At 39.9% G+C, this 18756-nt stretch overlaps 1 protein-coding gene across 1 annotated transcript in view; it reads left to right on the top strand.

Annotated features, from left to right (window-relative positions):
- LOC137294572 (cytoplasmic dynein 1 heavy chain 1-like) overlaps positions 1-18756 on the top strand; it is a 71988-nt gene that overhangs the window by 38122 nt on the left and 15110 nt on the right. Inside the window, exons 53-76 of the mRNA XM_067825616.1 lie at positions 1249-1412; positions 2004-2190; positions 2575-2838; positions 3455-3667; positions 3969-4060; positions 4649-4742; positions 5140-5331; positions 5544-5723; positions 6147-6300; positions 7551-7746; positions 9818-9935; positions 10698-10913; positions 12272-12410; positions 12684-12784; positions 13262-13446; positions 14047-14116; positions 14519-14665; positions 15346-15435; positions 15940-16000; positions 16229-16482; positions 16956-17087; positions 17395-17489; positions 18018-18120; positions 18621-18692. Coding sequence (XP_067681717.1) covers positions 1249-1412; positions 2004-2190; positions 2575-2838; positions 3455-3667; positions 3969-4060; positions 4649-4742; positions 5140-5331; positions 5544-5723; positions 6147-6300; positions 7551-7746; positions 9818-9935; positions 10698-10913; positions 12272-12410; positions 12684-12784; positions 13262-13446; positions 14047-14116; positions 14519-14665; positions 15346-15435; positions 15940-16000; positions 16229-16482; positions 16956-17087; positions 17395-17489; positions 18018-18120; positions 18621-18692 — 3519 coding nt within the window. The remainder of the gene's footprint in view (positions 1-1248; positions 1413-2003; positions 2191-2574; positions 2839-3454; positions 3668-3968; positions 4061-4648; positions 4743-5139; positions 5332-5543; positions 5724-6146; positions 6301-7550; positions 7747-9817; positions 9936-10697; positions 10914-12271; positions 12411-12683; positions 12785-13261; positions 13447-14046; positions 14117-14518; positions 14666-15345; positions 15436-15939; positions 16001-16228; positions 16483-16955; positions 17088-17394; positions 17490-18017; positions 18121-18620; positions 18693-18756) is intronic.

The following is an 18756-nucleotide window of genomic DNA, read 5'->3' as shown; positions in this document are numbered from 1 at the left end:
TCTTTATTCCAGTAACAAAATTGGAATTCCAAAATAAACTAAAGAAATTAAAGTCATTTTCCACTAGTCACTATATTGATATCGTACCATCACCGGTATGATGCTTGTCCTTATGATACTTTGTGTGATGGGTAGTTGGGTTAGGACTGTAGGATGAGCATCAGTGTTGCTGCCATTGTTTAAGTCCAGAAGCCACAACAAGTCTTTCCTCTTTTCAGACTTCCTTAGTTGACCCTTCCTACATTAATATCTTAAAATATAAAAGTGATTTCTACAAGTGATCATTGTTAAAGACTTTAAGGCTCTTTAGCATTAACTTTGAATAATAAATATACAGTCAAACCCCGTTTATCCGGATGTTTTAGTTTCACTCGAAAATTGTCCATGATAACGAGACTTCCAGTTAACTGGATCAAACAAGCAAATTGTGAAAATTAAGTGAAAGCAAAAAATGTTCATGTATGTATATCAGTAAATCAACAGTCAATAGTAATAACAGTGAATCATCATAACATATAAGTGTACTGATAATACATGGAAAGCGGAACACAGGTTACCATTTGTCAGGTTGTCTCGGATGTAATCATGTGGAGCTTCAGATGGTAAGTTAGATGAAAAACATAATTCAATGACAAAAAGTTTCTATTTTGCCAATTGCATATTCTTTTTTTTTAATTTTAAATGCTCTAAAAATATATGACATTGTGTCAAACTTATGCTGTCTGCAGAAAGTAAACTTCCGGACGGGATCACATGACTTAGATCATGTGGGAGGCTATTTTTAACTTGCATCATGACAGATAGCAGGGGTTGATTCATAAGTGTACAATTACAGTACAATTAGTATGATTAGTTTACCTTAATCCTCCTTAACATGTGTTTTCGTTACTGATGAGATGTTTTCACACGCTCCAAATCCTAATGAGTGACATGCATCACTAGTGTTTTGATGGCTAATTAATCAATTCACACCAAATGCCTTCCGATAGATTAAGAACGAAATCACATACTTGTGCGGTAAAAGGGGTTTCAGGATATGTGGGGTCTGAGTAAACGGGGTTCAACTGTACACAACTTTCTGTAGCTATAACCAGATATGTGAGATGTACGTGTACACTTTGTGAAAATCAGTTTTGTGTTACCTGAATAGATAAAAAAATACCCCAAAGAATAGAATGTTGAAACATCTAATAGTAGAAAACTGACCATGTTCCTGTCAAAGTGTTTATGGTTGTGTTGTATTTGCAGGAGAGATTCACTCAAGACATGCAGCCCCACTATGTGTACAGTCCTCGTGAAATGACCCGATGGGTACGAGGTATCTGTGAGGCACTGAGACCACTGGAGACCCTTGGCGTGGAAGGACTGGTGCGGATCTGGGCCCATGAAGCCCTCAGACTCTTCCAAGACAGGTATTGATTATCACAGAAACCCTTATTCAAACACACAAATGCTGCAGCATCCTTCACAATTTGTCACAGTTCCCCTTTCAAATTGCAAATCAATATGTCCCGTGAAGATCTGGGTTAGGATTGATCTTCAGGAACCCAAACGGGATCATGTGGTCAATCTCACTGCCACATCTCATTGTAGCCAGAGGTGTAGATAAATGCTCTGGATTGTCTGGTCCAGACTTGATTATTTAAATATCGCCGCCATATTGCTGTGTGTCGTTAAGAGGGATTAACGGATATTTCCATGTACTAGGACCACAAAGCTACTGAAGTATTACAAACTGGGGCATTTAGTAAAGGGGAGAGGTTCCGACGCAACCTTAGATGTACAATGTATTTAGTTGATTTGTACATGGTATATGAAACTGGTGTTCAGTTAGTGAATGACTCTCTATGGTATATCAAGATACTTATTGATAGTAACAAGAACCTCAAGTATTCTTCCTTTTTATGCTGAAAAATTATCCCTAAGTCATCATTAAAAAGTCATTTCCGTGCTGATGTTCCAATTATTGACAATATCTGAAGGTTGTTGTGAAATATTCCCAGATTGATCGAGGATGAAGAGAGACTCTGGACAGACCAGAATGTAGATGCTGTAGCTCTGAAACACTTTCCCAACATCAACCGCGAAGAGGCAATTGGACGTCCCATCCTCTTCAGCAACTGGCTGTCCAAGGACTATGTACCAGTTGACAGAGAGGCTCTTCGTGAATACACCAAGGCTCGACTCAAGGTCAGTGCAAAGATGGAATGGTGTGGTAGGAAAGGAAGATAGGTTTAATGTGCATCATTACCGCAATGTATTAGAGAAAGTGATTTTATCAAACGTTTTATTGACAGCTCATGTTTTCTTTAAAAAACATCAGTCACTATCGTGTTCTAAAATTAAAATTTGTGAAGGAATAATGCACTCCCTCTGATTGTGATCATGGAAAACTCAAGACCAGATTATATTAGATTGGAACTGTAGCGTTCTACAAAGCAGTCATAGCATAAGGATAATCATCACTACTTCTGACATGCATATGAAACTGTGTTAGCATTAAGATATCAAGTGCAACTGGGTAATGGACGCAGTATTGAGTGGCAGTAAGAATGTTCACCCATTGTCTTGCAGATATTCTACGAGGAGGAGCTGGATGTGCCACTGGTTCTGTTTGATGAAGTCCTTGATCATGTTCTCCGAATCGACCGAATCTTCCGTCAGCCACAAGGTCACCTGCTGCTCATAGGTGTGAGTGGAGCAGGGAAGACAACACTGTCTAGATTCGTAGCCTGGATGAATGGTTTATCCGTGTACCAGATCAAGGTTCACAACAAGTACACAGCGTTCGACTTTGATGAAGATCTCAGAATCTGCCTCCGAAGATCAGGATGCAAGGTATGAAACATGAGGAATTTTGATTGAATTTAATTAAATATTTTAAGTATACTCAGTTCTTGATGCAGTTTGTAGCCCATACGATAATGAATGACTAGTTTGGACCAGAGTGGACATAGTCTGGCACCTGTTTTTGTGATAAATGACACCACCTTTCAAAGAAATCAAATTTTAGGTGGTGACATTTGCTTAGAAATGATCAAGTTACATATGTTCCTGCATTATTTGTCTGAATAGTAGACTTTCACGAATCACAAGAATTTGCTGTATATTTTGATTTGACATGGGTTACTCTGTTTCTATTTGTAGTATTATAGATTATTTTGTAGGATTATGTTTTTATCCCAACGAAATTGGTTATATTGATGTACGAGTATATTTTATCTGCTTCTACGTCAGGGACGGTGGGGTAACCTAGTGGTTAGGGCATTCGCAGATCACGCCAAAGACCTGGGTTCAATTCCCTACATGGGTACAATGGTTGAAGCCCGTTTCTGGTATCCCCGACTGTGATATTGCTTGAATATTGCTAAAAACGTCATGAAACTAAACTCACTCAGTCACTCATTCTTTTACATCTATTAACCTGATGCTGCATGTCCTTTTTTCCCACCAGGATGAGAAAATATGCTTCATCATGGATGAGTCAAATGTGCTGGACTCCAGCTTCTTGGAGAGGATGAATACCCTCCTGGCCAACGGTGAGGTCCCTGGTCTGTTCGAGGGAGATGAGTACACCACACTCATGACCCAGTGCAAGGAGGGCGCCCAGAGGGAAGGAATGATGCTCGACTCCTCCGAGGAGCTCTACAAGTGGTTCACACAGCAGGTGAGGAAATGTGTCAGATATTGTGACAACACGGAAGGAGTCTGCACTTAAAGGTTTTTACACCCTGTCACAGGTGGGCTCGGATCCCGACACCTCAGCCTCGCTGGATCACTAGCGTGGCGCTTTAGTCAGCTTTCCCACCGCGCCCCATGTTGTATGATTAGGCATTAGGCCCAGTGTTCTCAAAGACTAACTTGTTTAGGCATGGTTATGTTTCAGTCTTTGATAACATATGTAATGTTGCCAATGAGACCATTCACCTCCATTCAGTCTGATCCAAAGTTTCCCTCTGTATCTCTAGGTGATGAAGAACCTCCATGTTGTGTTCACCATGAACCCGTCATCAGAAGGACTGAAGGACAGAGCCTCCACTTCACCTGCACTCTTCAACAGGTAACACTGCTGCTTGCAGACACTCATTCCATCTCATCTGGGGTTCCTCTGAAGATCTGGATAAGACCCATGCTTGTGTTAAGTGGCGACCGACTTGATGGTCTGGTCAGACTCATAGACATGGTGAAAACATGTCATCGTGTCCCATTTGGGAGGATTAGTGACTGGTTGTCAATCACTGGATTGTCTGTTCTAGACTCGGGTTATTTACAGGCAACCGCTATATAGTTGGAACAGTGTTGAGTGCATTGTTGAAACAAACCTTTGGGATTCTGAGGATTGTCCTCATCCCTCTGGCTGAACCAGTTGTCTTAAATTCCTCCTGGTTTTGAAATTACTTTTGTCAGTGCCATATTTATGCTGAAGGGTTTCAACATAATAGTAAATGTCTAAGACATGCATTACTATGGGATTTCCTCTCATAAGACACTGACACCCTGTGATATAACTGAAATACTCGACAAAGCAGGGTGAAAAAACATCAAGCCCTCATTTATTTATCCCTCTCCAAGAATATTAGCCATGTACTGTCTATTTTGGCTGCCTAGTTTTCTTCTGTATTTCAAATATTGCAATTACTGTCTTCAGATGTGTCTTGAACTGGTTTGGTGACTGGTCCAATGGTGCGCTCTTCCAAGTTGGACGGGAATTCACAAACAAGATTGACCTTGAAAAGGCAAATGTGAGTTGCCTCGTGTATAGTAAATATCCCACCACCTGCTGTTGTTGATATCTCACCAATAGAAAATGTCAGAACAAAAATGTCACAACTGAACTCTACATTAAATAACATTTTTGAAGCTATCTTCATGTTCAGTCAAACCCATTCATGATCATCCTCCTTTACTCTGCAAAATGTAATCATCCAAGACTAAGAAAAGCCTGTATCTGTCATTTTATCATTTGTTTTTCCTGTCAAAATAAATACAGTATCGGTCACTATGTCATCAATTTTGAAAAATAGTCACCTCGTGATCTTGATATTTCGTCCCTGTGTTGAGTGTGTATTTTGATGTGATCTATAATTGCATCTGAGTTAAAACTGTTATCATCATGAATTCTGTTCCATCTGTCTTCAGTATGTGCCTCCAAACCTAATGCCCTGGGCCTGTGAGGAGCTGCCACAGCCTCCATCCCATCGTGATTCAGTCGTCAACTCATTCTGCTTCGTCCACAACTCATTGCACCAGGCCAACTCAAGACTGGCCAAGAGAGGTGGCAGAGTCATGGCCATCACACCACGACACTACTTGGATTTCATAAACCACTTTGTGAGTACCTCCATCCTAGTTTTCTAGGTCCTTGATAACACATGCTAGTCATCAGAGGTAACTTGATACAGGTGCTTCACCTGGCTTATTGTCATCTCATCCCATCATCATGGAATGTTGCCTACATTCTCAAGCATTGGTATCCTGATCCTGTTTGACTAAGCTACAATGTGAAGTAATACTGCTGACTCGAGTACCCCATGTAACTGCAGGCCAAGCTGTACCAGGAGAAGCGGTCTGACCTGGAGGAGCAGCAGCTGCATCTCAATGTGGGTCTCCAGAAGATCCGTGAGACCGTGGACCAGGTGGAGGAACTGCAGAAGTCTCTGTCCATCAAGCGTATTGAGCTAGAGGAGAAGAACACTGCAGCCAATGCCAAACTCAAACAGATGGTAAGTATTGCTTGTGTCTGCCATAAAGTGCATGTCACATTGCATCAAATTGTTGTGAATAAAGGACCTGGTTCATTCTGCTGCCTCTAGATTGTTATTACTGCTCATGTTATGTGACCACCTTTATGTCTGGTCGAAACAAATTATGTAATGCTTGAGCTCCAGTTCATTCTGGATCTTATTCCATTTGCCTAGGTTATTTATTTCCCATAGCAATCATTATTCATACAAAAATCTGGCATCTGGGCATAGCAATAGATCAGTCCCTGTCCTCATCTTGCTAGACGACATTAAAAGCTATAACTTATTACCCTGCGATGTGCTTGATGTTGCTATGAAATTAGAGTAATCTTCAATGCACCATTAAAACCCAGTTTCCCCTCACTATAGTACTGATAGGCTGATACTGAGATGTTCTAATAGGTGAAAGACCAGCAGGAGGCAGAGCGGAAGAAGGTGACCTCGCAGGAGATCCAACAGGCTCTCATAGTGCAGACCAAGAACATCAACGAGAAGAAGACTTCCGTGAAACAAGATCTGGCCCAGGTGGAACCTGCTGTGATTGAGGCCCAGCAAGGTAAGTCAGTCCTAATTTCTAACATCCTTATTTCTTCCTTTTTGGGTAATGTAACTGGGGTTTGTGCTGTCAGTGTGAAGACAAATATGTATATTTTGAATAAAGAAGACTTCTTGCCTGTGCTGTTCCTACTTTGATTAGACTGAGGTTAGGGATTTCATGTTAATTGTTCCAAGTATTTAAATAAAAATTTACATCCTTCCTTCCTTAACAAGATAGTGTTGATCCAGTCTGGATGTGGGGCTTGATAAGTTACATATTCCCTGGTATATACTCAACCTCACAACCTTTCCTTGTAACTAGGTGCTGGGTGGATAAAACCGTTATCACTCACCTCCCAGGGCTTATGCATGTGTATTGTGATGTGTGTGGAGTGGTCTAGCCTTGTCGATGTCATAATAGAATAGCTGATAGCTTGAACATTACTCTATTAAGAAAATACGAATTTGATGAACAAAACATCAGGTTTTGAGAAGGAAAGTGGTAGTGAAATTATATCATAGCTATTTCTTAATTTAACGTTATTTCTTTGTCTTCTTAAAATGACTCTAGTTTAAGTACAATGATGTTCTACAAGGCTATGGCATAAGACAAGAAATGCACTTCTCAAAAACAGGTTTAGTGCTGAGAGTGTGCTATGTGTGTGTCATAGTGTTGCTTTTCTGTGGGGTATGTAGTAGATTGAATTTGTTTTCTAGTATTTTAATCATTTTGAAATGGTTGTTCATATTCTTTTCATTGTACATACTATTTCTTAACTGTCATCTTCGGTTTGGTGAAGTTGTAGTCTTCAACAATGCTCCTTGTAGAAGTCGTGAAATTTTACACAGGAAGTTCAAGATTTGTCAGACTCTTATTCATCTTTCTTGACAAAAGAATATAATAATAATTACTGTATTAAGTGCCCCTGGCCAACTACAGTGCCAGTCTGTAAGTGATCTTTATAAACATCACCTGAACATCTTGTAATAGAAATATTTTCCCGTGGCTACTGATTGTATCTCTATCTTAAACTGAAAATATTGCACAAAGTTTAGATTCAACAGATCAGCAATATAGTCCTATAGTCCTTTGAAAACTGCTGTTGATATGTAGAGTCATGCCCTTTAAGGTTTTGCTGTGTTAAAAGACTAGTGGGCTGAATGTGTGGCTGAATCCTGTACAAGGAGCATCGTTCGTGTAATTATTGTTGTAGCTCACCTGCTTTTCTACCATTTTGTTGCATTCCTTCCCTCCTTATTTCCGTTCAGCGGTGAAATCCATTAAGAAACAGCACCTTGTTGAGGTCCGATCCCTGGCTAACCCCCCTGCAGCTGTCAAGTTGGCTGTTGAATCCATTTGTGTTCTATTGGGAGAGGGAGAACTCGACTGGAAAGCACAGAGGAGCATTTTGATGCGAGATAATTTCATATCAACTGTAGTAAACTTCAACACAGATGATATGGCGTAAGTTACTTGTTGAAGGAGTGCATTGAATTGTAATGATATGGAAAACCGATGAAGACAGATCCAGGTTGTCAAGCTCAGTTTTACAAATCAGTAGATTCCACAAGAACTTGTTTTGAAAATAGACTTTCCACCACCTGGTTTGCTGATAAGAAATCTGTTTTAATCTTGTACAAATATTTCCCGATTTTGTCTGAAAATTTTTCCTTTAAATACTGATCTGCCATTATAATTTTAGCTTCTGATCAGAACATTTTTGGAAATTTGGAGGGGGGTGGCTGGCGTTGATTGGTTGCACTATTTGCTGCTGATTCAATGTTCCTGACATTCAGCAGCAGCTACTTAGTGTCTACATATGTGTACAAACTGACGTCCCCTACTGTCTTCACCTGTTTTTCCTCAATGATTTCCTTTCGCTAATGGCCATGTTCCTTTGCCATGCTGCGTGTAGCTGTGAAATCGATCAAGAAGCAGCACTTGGTGGAGATTAGGTCAATGGGCAACCCACCCCCAGTTGTTAAGCTTGCCTTGGAGGGTATTTGTTTGTTGCTGGGCGAGAACACGACTGACTGGAAAGCTATCCGAGCTGTGGTCATGAAGGACAGCTTTATCACAAATATTGTCAACATGAAAACTGATGACATCTCGTAAGTTGAAACAAGAAACCTGATGAGAAGAAGCTGAAACTAAGACATGCTAAGATGTATTCTACTGATGTGTGCCAAAACACCTCCTTTTGAATAAATGGGAATTTCTCAAAATGGAAGAAAGATTCGGCTCAAATTATTTGTTGGATGTTTATTTGTTGGATGATCAATTAGGCAAAGCTTTTTCATTTGGCCCAGTTTTACTTGCTTATTCTCCCCACTATTATGTGAAATCTGCTGCAGATGTTTACGGTTTTGGCACCTCAAATTACTAATGAGATAAAAGGTGACCATGATATAGTAGGGGTTGGAAAATTGTCAAGGCATTTATATCCATCACCTTGGTTGAGTGTAACAAGATGATTCTCACGATATTTCCATTCCCATGTGGACAGAATATCATGGTGCTTAGTTTCACTCTCTTCTTGACTGGAATCTTGGTTGCTGTTGTGTGTGGTGAGAATTTTCTTTCTGCGATTTCAGGTATCAAGGCGATGAAAGTAGAACATGTTGACAAAACTGTTCACATTTATCAATGATAATGTAATAGCATAGTTGTAAGCCTTGGCTTCTGATGCTGAAGACTTTAATTTGATCTAGTTCTTTGGTACATGTGAAGCCCATTTGGGTATGCCACTATTATTTTCCTGAAAGTTCCGTATAACTGTACTTACAGAATGACATCTAAACATGGGTAGATAAAGTGCAGCAGTGTCAACAATGTTCCATTTCAAGTGATGCTCCTTTGGACAAAAAAACAAAACCTATCAGTGCTCGAACTACTCAGCAATAACAGTATAAATACAATGTTATATGTATTTCAGTATCATATGAATTTAGTAATGTGATAATCCAGAGTATTTGTATTTACCTTGTTTTTTAAAATGTTTTGTAAAACTGTACATAAGAATCCAGAATAAGAAAATAAGTTCAACAATGTAAGCAATATGGCATTACACTTGGTATCAAATCACACATTCTGGAAGCCCAAGTATGTGAATTCCTCAGTTTCATACAACCGACTCGTAAGGACAGTGCAGTATGTTGCAGTAACCTCTTTAGTTATTTTGTGTAACATTTAACATTATCACAGAAATTCATTCCTAAAGGTTTCCCTTCAAAATCAATTAACAGTATAGCGGGAGTGATTCTTCCATTACTCCATGTGTCCTTCATGACAAAAGTAACAAGAAACGATTATGCTGAGTAGTATTTTCTTTAGTTGGTAGAATATTTTGTGCCATTGTCAGACACTTTTACCCCAGTATGATATACTGTTTGCTATTCTTCCATTACTCCATGTGTCCTTCATGACAAAAGTAACAAGAAACGATTATGCTGAGTAGTATTTTCTTTAGTTGGTAGAATATTTTGTGCCATTGTCAGACACTTTTACCCCAGTATGATATACTGTTTGCTTGTAGAGATGACATCCGCAACAAGATGAAGTCCAAGTACCTGGCCAACCCTGAATACAACTATGAGAAGATCAACAGAGCCAGCTTGGCCTGTGGACCTATGGTGAAGTGGGCCATTGCTCAGGTACGTGTGTGAGATACTGAACAGCAGCAGTGCTTATCAGGTTGACTGTACAATGATTGTGTACAGAGAGAACATTAAACAATGCCCCTTGTAATAACGTGTTTCACTAGTTTCATAAATAAGGTATTACACAGGACATTGTGTAGTATTTTGTTTGTTACTCACCCAACATTAGCAAAATAATATTGAGAAAAGTCTTTATCTCCTAAGAATTCAGTGAGTGTGATGACCCTCAGCTTTCTGTGTGTCCAGCAAGGTCTAGTACTCTGGTGACAGATGTTAGCATTGGCATAGCTGTAAACCCCTTTGACCTCATATGTATCGCAGCATGTGATGTTATTACACAATGTGTAACAACATTGTAAAGTTATTAAATAATGGTGTCTTCAATGGGTGAGTAATAGACTACACTTGGATGCAAAATATTTAGATTACTATCCATGGTTTAAAAAATTTGAAGTATTTGACTTCTCTCTTCTTTTTTCCTATACTGTTGTAGGCATCAGTGTGCTATGGGGTAGTCTTGTACATATGACACTGAGATTTCCTACTTGGGTACCACATCCCATTTGGACTGTATAGGTTTATGCTGCCTTTAGCAAAATTCCAGCAATTTCAAGGATTGAACTCACAGATGGGTATGATATGTTCTTCCCATCTAGGAACTGAATCCAAATCTTCATGTGAGTAGCTGTTTATTGCATAGTCTTACAGTTTGCAAGCTAATAGTGACTGCCTTATGTATCAGTGCCACTGTTTCAGATCAACTATGCAGAGATGTTGAAGCGTGTGGAGCCACTGAGGAACGAGCTGCAGGCTCTGGAGGACCAGGCCAAGGAGAACCGTATGAAGGGCGAGGAGGTGAACAAGCTCATCATCGAACTTGAGGGCAGCATCTCCAAGTACAAGGAGGAGTACGCCATGCTCATCAGTCAGGCTCAGGCCATTAAAGCAGACCTCGCTGCTGTCGAAGCCAAGGTAAGTACAAGTCATTCTAGAGGGAATATAAACAAATATTGAGGGTATTTCAACCCATGAGCCCCAAATTTATCTTACCAAACACCTCAATGTTAATTTTGAAGTGTTTGAGGCACGTGTACAAATTGTTTTGTAGCCATTGCTAGATGTTGCAGACAAGAAAAACAGATTTAGAGTTATCTCCCTTTTATCGATTTGCATTCTCAAAACATTGGTAACCAGTTATGATTTAATGTTATTCGAGATGAAGAATTACTACCACGAAGTACCAAATGAGAAAATATTACTTTCTTGGAAGTTGGATACATTGAAAATAATAGAATGCTCCACTAATCAGAAAGCAACATTTATGTGTGAGGTAAGGTAATACGTGTGATAACACTTGATGGTGGTATGAAGGGTCTAGTTGGAGCATCCATGTTAATCCTCCACATGCTATTTCAGAAAGCTGGGACTATCAAATCTGATTAGTAGAAGCAGATGCCAGCTTGCACCCTTATGCATCGCCAGGGTGCAACTGAGAGTTACAAATCTTCTTAGTGATTCAGACACCTTAATGTGGCAGCTGCAATCACTATAATGTTGGCATATGTAGCAAAGACATTTTCAACGCATCTTAATAACATAAAAGGCCACTGCCAGTGCATGTACATCACAATATATGTTTGAGTGAGTGAGTGGGTTGAGTTTTACGCCGCTCTCAGCAATATTCCAGCTATATAGCGGCGGTCTGTAAATAATCGAGTCTGGACCAGACAATCCAGTGATCAACAACATGAGCATCGATCTACGCAATTGGGAACCGATGACATGTGTCAACCAAGTCAGCGAGCCTGACCACCCGATCCCGTTAGTCGCCTCTTACGACAAGCTGAGTCGCCTTCTATGGCAAGCATGGGTTGCTGAAGGCCTATTCTACCCCGGGACCTTCACAGGTCATATATGTTTGAAGATTTGTATGACCCAATAAACATTTCACCCCACTCTTTCTGTGATTTAGACTTTCTTTACAACTGTAGGTAGGCTAAGGATAGTCTTAACTCACAGATTTTTGAAAGTGGTAAATGGTTTCGGTGTTAGCTTCTCAAGTATTTAGTGACTTGTAATATTTGTAGGAATGTTCAGCAATGTGGTCACAGGTTTCACTTTGTGGTATGTTTGACAGGGTTGAGAGGCCAGAATTGTCAGTCATGGTTTCTAGACAAGTTTTGCAGTTTTCCTGAAAGATGAAAGATTACACCCTGCGTTATTTGAGATTTTCATTTTGTGTTGAAAGCAGAGGAGGGTGCAAAGCTATTGTACTTTCAGCAGATTCCAGTATACCATGTACATTTTATACTAACTTGCCTCCATTTCAGGTTGAAAGATCTGTTGCTCTGCTGAACAGCCTTAGCAGTGAGAAGCAGCGATGGGAGGCAGGTAGCGAGACTTTCAAGAACCAGATAGCAACCATCATCGGAGATGTTCTCCTGTCCTCTGCTTTCATGGCATATGGAGGTGAGCTGAAGCAATTTTATGTGAAGTCTGCATGATATTTGTTCCTTAGCGCATCCATGGATCAGATTGTCGCAAGAGATTCTGACTTCTCAATTCATGACGATTATTGTGCAAGTAGGTTACCTAGTGATCTCTGCCATTTTCTAGAGTCATTCCCCTTAGACATGCTGGATCTGCTGTTTTGGAGATGGATTAGCATATTCACCATTCATCAATGCACTTAACTAGCTCCCTCGTTAGTGAGGTGAATAAGCTATACTGCTGTTGTTCCAGGTTACTTTGACCAGTCTATGAGACACAACCTGTTCACATCGTGGTGCACACATCTACAGAAGGCCAACATCCTCTTCAGGAATGACTTGGCCAGAACTGAGGTAACCATAGAAACTGAGAGTGATGAAATAAGTGTATGATGAAAACAGTGTAAACTCTCACTTGGTATGAGATAAGTACCTGTAATTGTGATTTCAGATGCATTTAATTTCATGCTTTGTTCTCTTGAATAGATTTTATGTGGTTTAGAAGTCTGTGTTGTATACATTGGTTGCATCCCCGAGGGTCGTATCAGGATCTGCTGTTTATGAGTTTGAGTCTCACTGATAACTTAATTTATCTACCAGATTCATAGGTTTGTCACAGTGATAGATGTCTTAGGTCTGACACATTGTGAATTGTCGAACTCACAACTTATCCTGTCTTTCTAGTTGTTATAGACTGTATTGTGGTACAATGTGTTTAGGTATAAGGTTTTCAAGATTAGAGTAGTTTGGTGTGGATTGAAGCACTGCAGATAATTAGTGGAGGGGTACATTATCTCAATGTATAATGTTTTCCCACTTATTCCTGTGTAGTACCTGTCTAATGCTGATGAGAGACTGAGATGGCAGGCCAACTCCCTGCCAACGGATGACCTATGTACGGAGAACGCCATCATGTTGAAGCGTTTCAACAGATACCCGCTCATCATTGACCCATCCGGCCAGGCCACAGAGTTCATCATGAACGAGTACAGGGAAAGGAAGATCACCAAGACAAGGTGAGTGGTCACTGAACAAGTTTCACTAGCCTACTAGCTGGAAGTACTCTTTTAAATAAGGTGATTCCATTTCTAAAATTCAGAAACACTGACTTGGTTGACACCTTATTGTATCCCAGTTACATAGATCACTGCTCATGCGGTTTATCACTGGATTTTCTGGTCCAGACTTGATTATTTACAGACCGCTGCCTTATACATGTAGCTGGTATGTTGCTGAATGTGGCATTGAACTAAACTCACTCATTCATTGCTTGAGAGCTAATTGTTTCTGCTCTTTTTGTATCAAAATTGATACATTCTCTCTTCATGTTCACTGTCACATGTCAGCAGTTTTGTTCTTTAAAACTTAAGGATTTGATGTAGAGGCAACCAATGGGATCAGGTAGTCAATCGCTGACTTTGTTGACACTGGTCATCAGTTCCCAATTGTGCAGATCAATGCTCATGTTGATCACTGGATTGTCTGTTCCAGAGTCGATTATTTACAGACCGCCGCTATATAGCTGGAATATTGCTGAGTGTGGCGTAAAACTCAACTTACTCACACACTCAGACATTGATGTTACAGCAGTTTGATGAAGCTTCTTGTCATTACAGCTTCTTGGACGATGCCTTTAGGAAGAACTTGGAGAGTGCATTGAGATTTGGTAACCCACTACTGGTGCAGGTATGTCACACGGAAAACTGGGACTAAAGCTGTCATGTATAGTTACTGAATAGACTGAACATATCTAGGTAGGAAAAGGTAGAAGAGCATTTGTATTGGCATCAATGGTGCTATGGAGGCCTGAGGAACTGAAAATTACTCTTCAAATAATTGCCCCTATTAACAGCTACTGTTACCTCCCTGTACATACTTACAAGTTTCACTAAAGTTGTAAACCGGAAGTGTGAAGAAGTCTCTCTAAACTTTTTGCCCCATTTGAAGGTTATTTGTTGTGCACTTAAAACCACGGATCACACTAAATCAGTCAGGAATGTTGAAAGTTAGTTAATGATTTGGCCTTTACTATCAAGGGGCTTTAGTATCGAAGTAACAGTTACTTATTCTTTCATCTGTATTTTCTAGGATGTAGAAAGCTACGACCCGATATTGAACCCTGTGTTGAACCGAGAACTGCGGAGGACAGGTGGCCGTGTGTTGATCACTTTGGGAGACCAGGACATAGATCTGTCGCCATCCTTCACCATCTTCCTTTCTACCAGGGATCCTAATGTGAGTACAGGGTACAAGGGAGACAAGCTGTTATTGTTTCAGAAGACAGCATGAATCCAAACTGTACTACAATAGACTGTTTTCACATGTTATATACTAACTGGTCTGCAACAAAATTTGTACCCCAGAAGCTAAGCAAGTTGTAGAAAGCACCCAAGGGGATTGGAAAGGAACTGATGGTCAGGTTTTGTGATTTCACTTATGCATGTTGTCACATCCCATCTGCATACATCAGTATAAATGATATCAATCCCTGGATTGCCTGTTCCAGATTGTGTTGTGATGAATGTGACGTTAAACAACAAACCAACAAACCTTACAGTAGAAACCTTACAATGTGGCCACTGATTGTAGTTCTATCTTGAACTGAAAACATGGTATGAAATTCAGATTAAAGACAAGATCGGCTTTGGAAATGTGCTGTACACCTATAGTCATTTCTAGTTGGAATGCTTCACATTGCATTGTTAAAAACATGGTACACCACATTAATTGCCTGTGAAGTATTCTGGCATTCTTCATACATGCCTTGTAATAATGTGAACATATTCATGTACCAGGTTATAAATATGTTATTCTGTTTGTCTAAGAGCAAATTTGTAGACATAAGTGAGTTGAGTTTGTGTTACAATCCAGTGGTCTGTTGGTGAGGTCCATTAACAGATATGTCTGATTATCAGGTGGAGTTCCCCCCTGACATCTGCTCCAGAGTCACCTTCGTCAACTTCACTGTCACCCGTAGCAGTCTGCAGAGCCAGTGTCTCAACCAGGTCAGAAGAACTTCATGAAGTTTTTACATGTTTTAAAAATGTAACACAAATTAAATATAGTTATTTACCATGTGCAGGGATTGATCACGATCCCTTAGAGTTGTGTAAATTCAATAAATGTTTGGAAGTGCCTGTTTATACAGTTGACATTATTAATATGATGGCTCGGTAGCTTAATTGGAGTTATAGGTTATTTTGACTTGCTGTATTCAAATATATATAATTAAGAAGTTGAACAACATTACTTCGCATGAATGTTCAAAAAGAAAATCATGACAACCTGAGAGGTATTGAACATACGTTTTCCTCATCAAATGCAATTTGATCTATTCATTTTAGATGGATGTTAAGGGATCTATTCATTTTAGATGGATGTTAAGTGAATACGTCTTCATTTAGGGGCTTTGGAGAGTTTTTCTGGTGAAAGCAGTACACTTAAGCCACTGTCCTCACTGTGATATTGCTAATATTGCTAAAACCATGAGATCATTCATTTTATTCCAGGTGTTGAAGGCTGAGAGACCAGATGTTGATGAGAAGAGATCTGACCTTCTCAAACTGCAAGGTAAGGACATTTTGAATGCTTGATATGTCACTTTTGGGATGCCATAGATTCATTGGAACTACCTATTGTCCTTATGTGTACTCTCTATCCACATTCATGTATACCTATCTGAGAAAGAATGTCCTCAGTTATCTGATTTAGGGGCTGGTGTCAGCTGTTAGATTGGATTTTCACCAACCAAATGATTTTAGTCAGTACATAGAGCTTAAAACATGGTTGTTTTGTCAGGTGAGTTCCAGCTGAGACTGAGACAGCTGGAGAAGTCTCTCCTCCAGTCCCTGAATGATGCCAAGGGCAAGATCCTGGATGATGACAGCATCCTCAGTAACCTGGAGACTCTGAAGACCGAGGCGGCCGAGGTTGCTCGTAAGGTGGAGGAGACAGACATCGTGATGGCAGAGGTCGAGACTGTGTCCCAGCAGTACGTGCCCCTGGCCCAGTCCTGTAGCAGCATCTACTTCACACTGGAGGCTCTCCAACAGGTGCGGGATGCTGGTCTCTCTAGGTCATTTTGGTTTGGAGAGAATGGTCTGTCTGGGTCACAGTGGGTAGAGAGGATGGTCTGTATGACTACTGGTCTCTCTGGCTCTCAGTGTGGTGGGAATATAGGCTTCTGTTACTCTGGTAGGGTGAACTAGTGGTTAAAGCATTTGCTCGTCATGTCAAGAACCCAGTACAATGTGTGAAGCCTATTTCTGGTGTCCCCCGCCATGATATTACTGAAACATTGCTAAGAGTGGCATAAAACCATTCTCAATCACTCACTTACTGTCATGTAGATGCTAGAAGTAGATTCTGACTTGACAATCTGGTTAAATAGCTGGGTTAAAGGCTTGTTTCACTGAGCTGATTTTCTGTGGTTTAAAGTAAGTGGGTGCACTGACTTACACAGTGCGAGTGGTTGTATTAATATCTGTCATAGAAGTATTAGTATGTCATATATTCATCCTTTCAGGTTCACTTCCTGTATGGTTACTCACTGCAATTCTTCCTGGAGATTTTCCATGCAACTCTCAACTGTGCTGCACTCAAGAACCAGAAGGACTACGCAGCCAGACTGTCCATCATCACAGCTGACTTGTTCAGAGTAAGATTGTGACAAGATCTGGCTGTGCTGATAAACCTAAAATGTTTTTCTAAGTTAGACATGCATTAATTTGACAAAAGTCAAGTCAATGAGCTTAAAGATAAGAAATGTAGCTCTTGAAACCGTGATATAATAATTAAAATGAACCAATTAACAGTTCCTTATGTAATATTTTGGTCTAAATTTATAGCCTCCAAATACGTACATATTGCATAACAGGATGCAGCTAAGCAATTGCTGTGTTGAATAAGAACAATGACTTGTCAGTCTGACAAAATTGTGTTAAGGTTGTGTATTTTCCTACCAGGAAACTTACAGCCGTGTTGGGCGTGGCATGATTCATGAGGATAGGATCACCTTCGCTATCCAGCTCTGCCGCATCCACTTGCAAGGCCTTGTCGGGTATGTTCTCTGCTGCTGCTGAACTGCTCTCAGTATTTCTTTCTTCCAAGTTTATGGCTCACTGCTTGTTATAATTCCCAATAAGTAATAAAAACCGTAAGTGAATGAACTGGCTGCTTACTTCCAGAAACATTGTTGGAATGTCAAAACTCACACTCAAATGCTGCATATTATTTAACTAGAAAATAAGGACTGTGCATAATGTTTTTGAGTTTCTTTGTTACTCTCCCAAATGTTTAGTACAGTAGTTAATGGATTGATAACTGAGTTTAGTTTTACGCCACACTCAGCAATATTCCAGCTATATGGCCTCGGTCTGTAAATAATCGAGTCTGGACCAGACAGTCCAGTGATCAACAGCATGATCATTGTTCTGTGCAATTGGGAACCGGTAACATATGTCAACCAACTCAGCAAACCTGACCACCTGATCCCATTAGTCGCCTGAGTTACTGAAGATCAGTTCTAACTAAACCTCAACAGGTCTGACAACTGATATGTTTGTACAAAAAGTATTTTCTGCCTCAGAGAGTCGACATACACAGAGGAGTTCAATCACTTCCTGAGAAGCCAGGAGGGTGTCCTCACTGAGAAACCTGCAGCAGCCATTGCTGGTTTATCCCCCTCACAGGTGAATGTTGATCCTGACATGACTTACTGATACCTTGATGCTGTATCACTTGATACAAAGCATATTTCAGACATATCTTTCCTAGTAAATAGACTTCCTGTCATATTTGCCATAAGGCTAAATATCTATCATATGGACAAACTTTATAGATAACAACTTGATCCAGAGTCAGGATAAGTGTAAAATATCAATTTTATAATAAAAATTACCTTTTCGTGAGTTGTGATGCATATTCTTATGCCGTTGTCAAGAATCCGTGTCAAGGCATCGCATTCATGCAATGGAAAAAGTTGTTATCTTTAAAGTTGATATATATTGTACTTCTCACCTTCTAAAATGTCACTTAAAAAGTTCATCACTGACTTGATCATTTCTCGACTTTACTGAACATTTACTAAAGATGTCATTCATGTGATGTCTATTTATCTATTGACCATGAAAGTATATTTCATGGTATGGGAGAATTGTTTTTATATTAATTCAAATACATTTCCTTGTAGCAAGCGTCCTTGGTTCGTCTGAGCAAGCTCCCAGCCTTCAGGAACATTGTCAAGGCCGTGGATGGAAATGCAGTAAGTCAGCAGAGTTGCTTCTCATTTGAAGTTGTATGGGTTTGTTTATATGTGCAAAGTTCAT

Source organism: Haliotis asinina, chromosome 8 (assembly GCF_037392515.1).
Source record: "Haliotis asinina isolate JCU_RB_2024 chromosome 8, JCU_Hal_asi_v2, whole genome shotgun sequence".
Classification (NCBI taxonomy): Eukaryota; Metazoa; Mollusca; class Gastropoda; order Lepetellida; family Haliotidae; genus Haliotis; species Haliotis asinina.
Note: the sequence above shows the minus strand (reverse complement) of the source record. Positions and strands in the feature narration are given on the sequence as shown.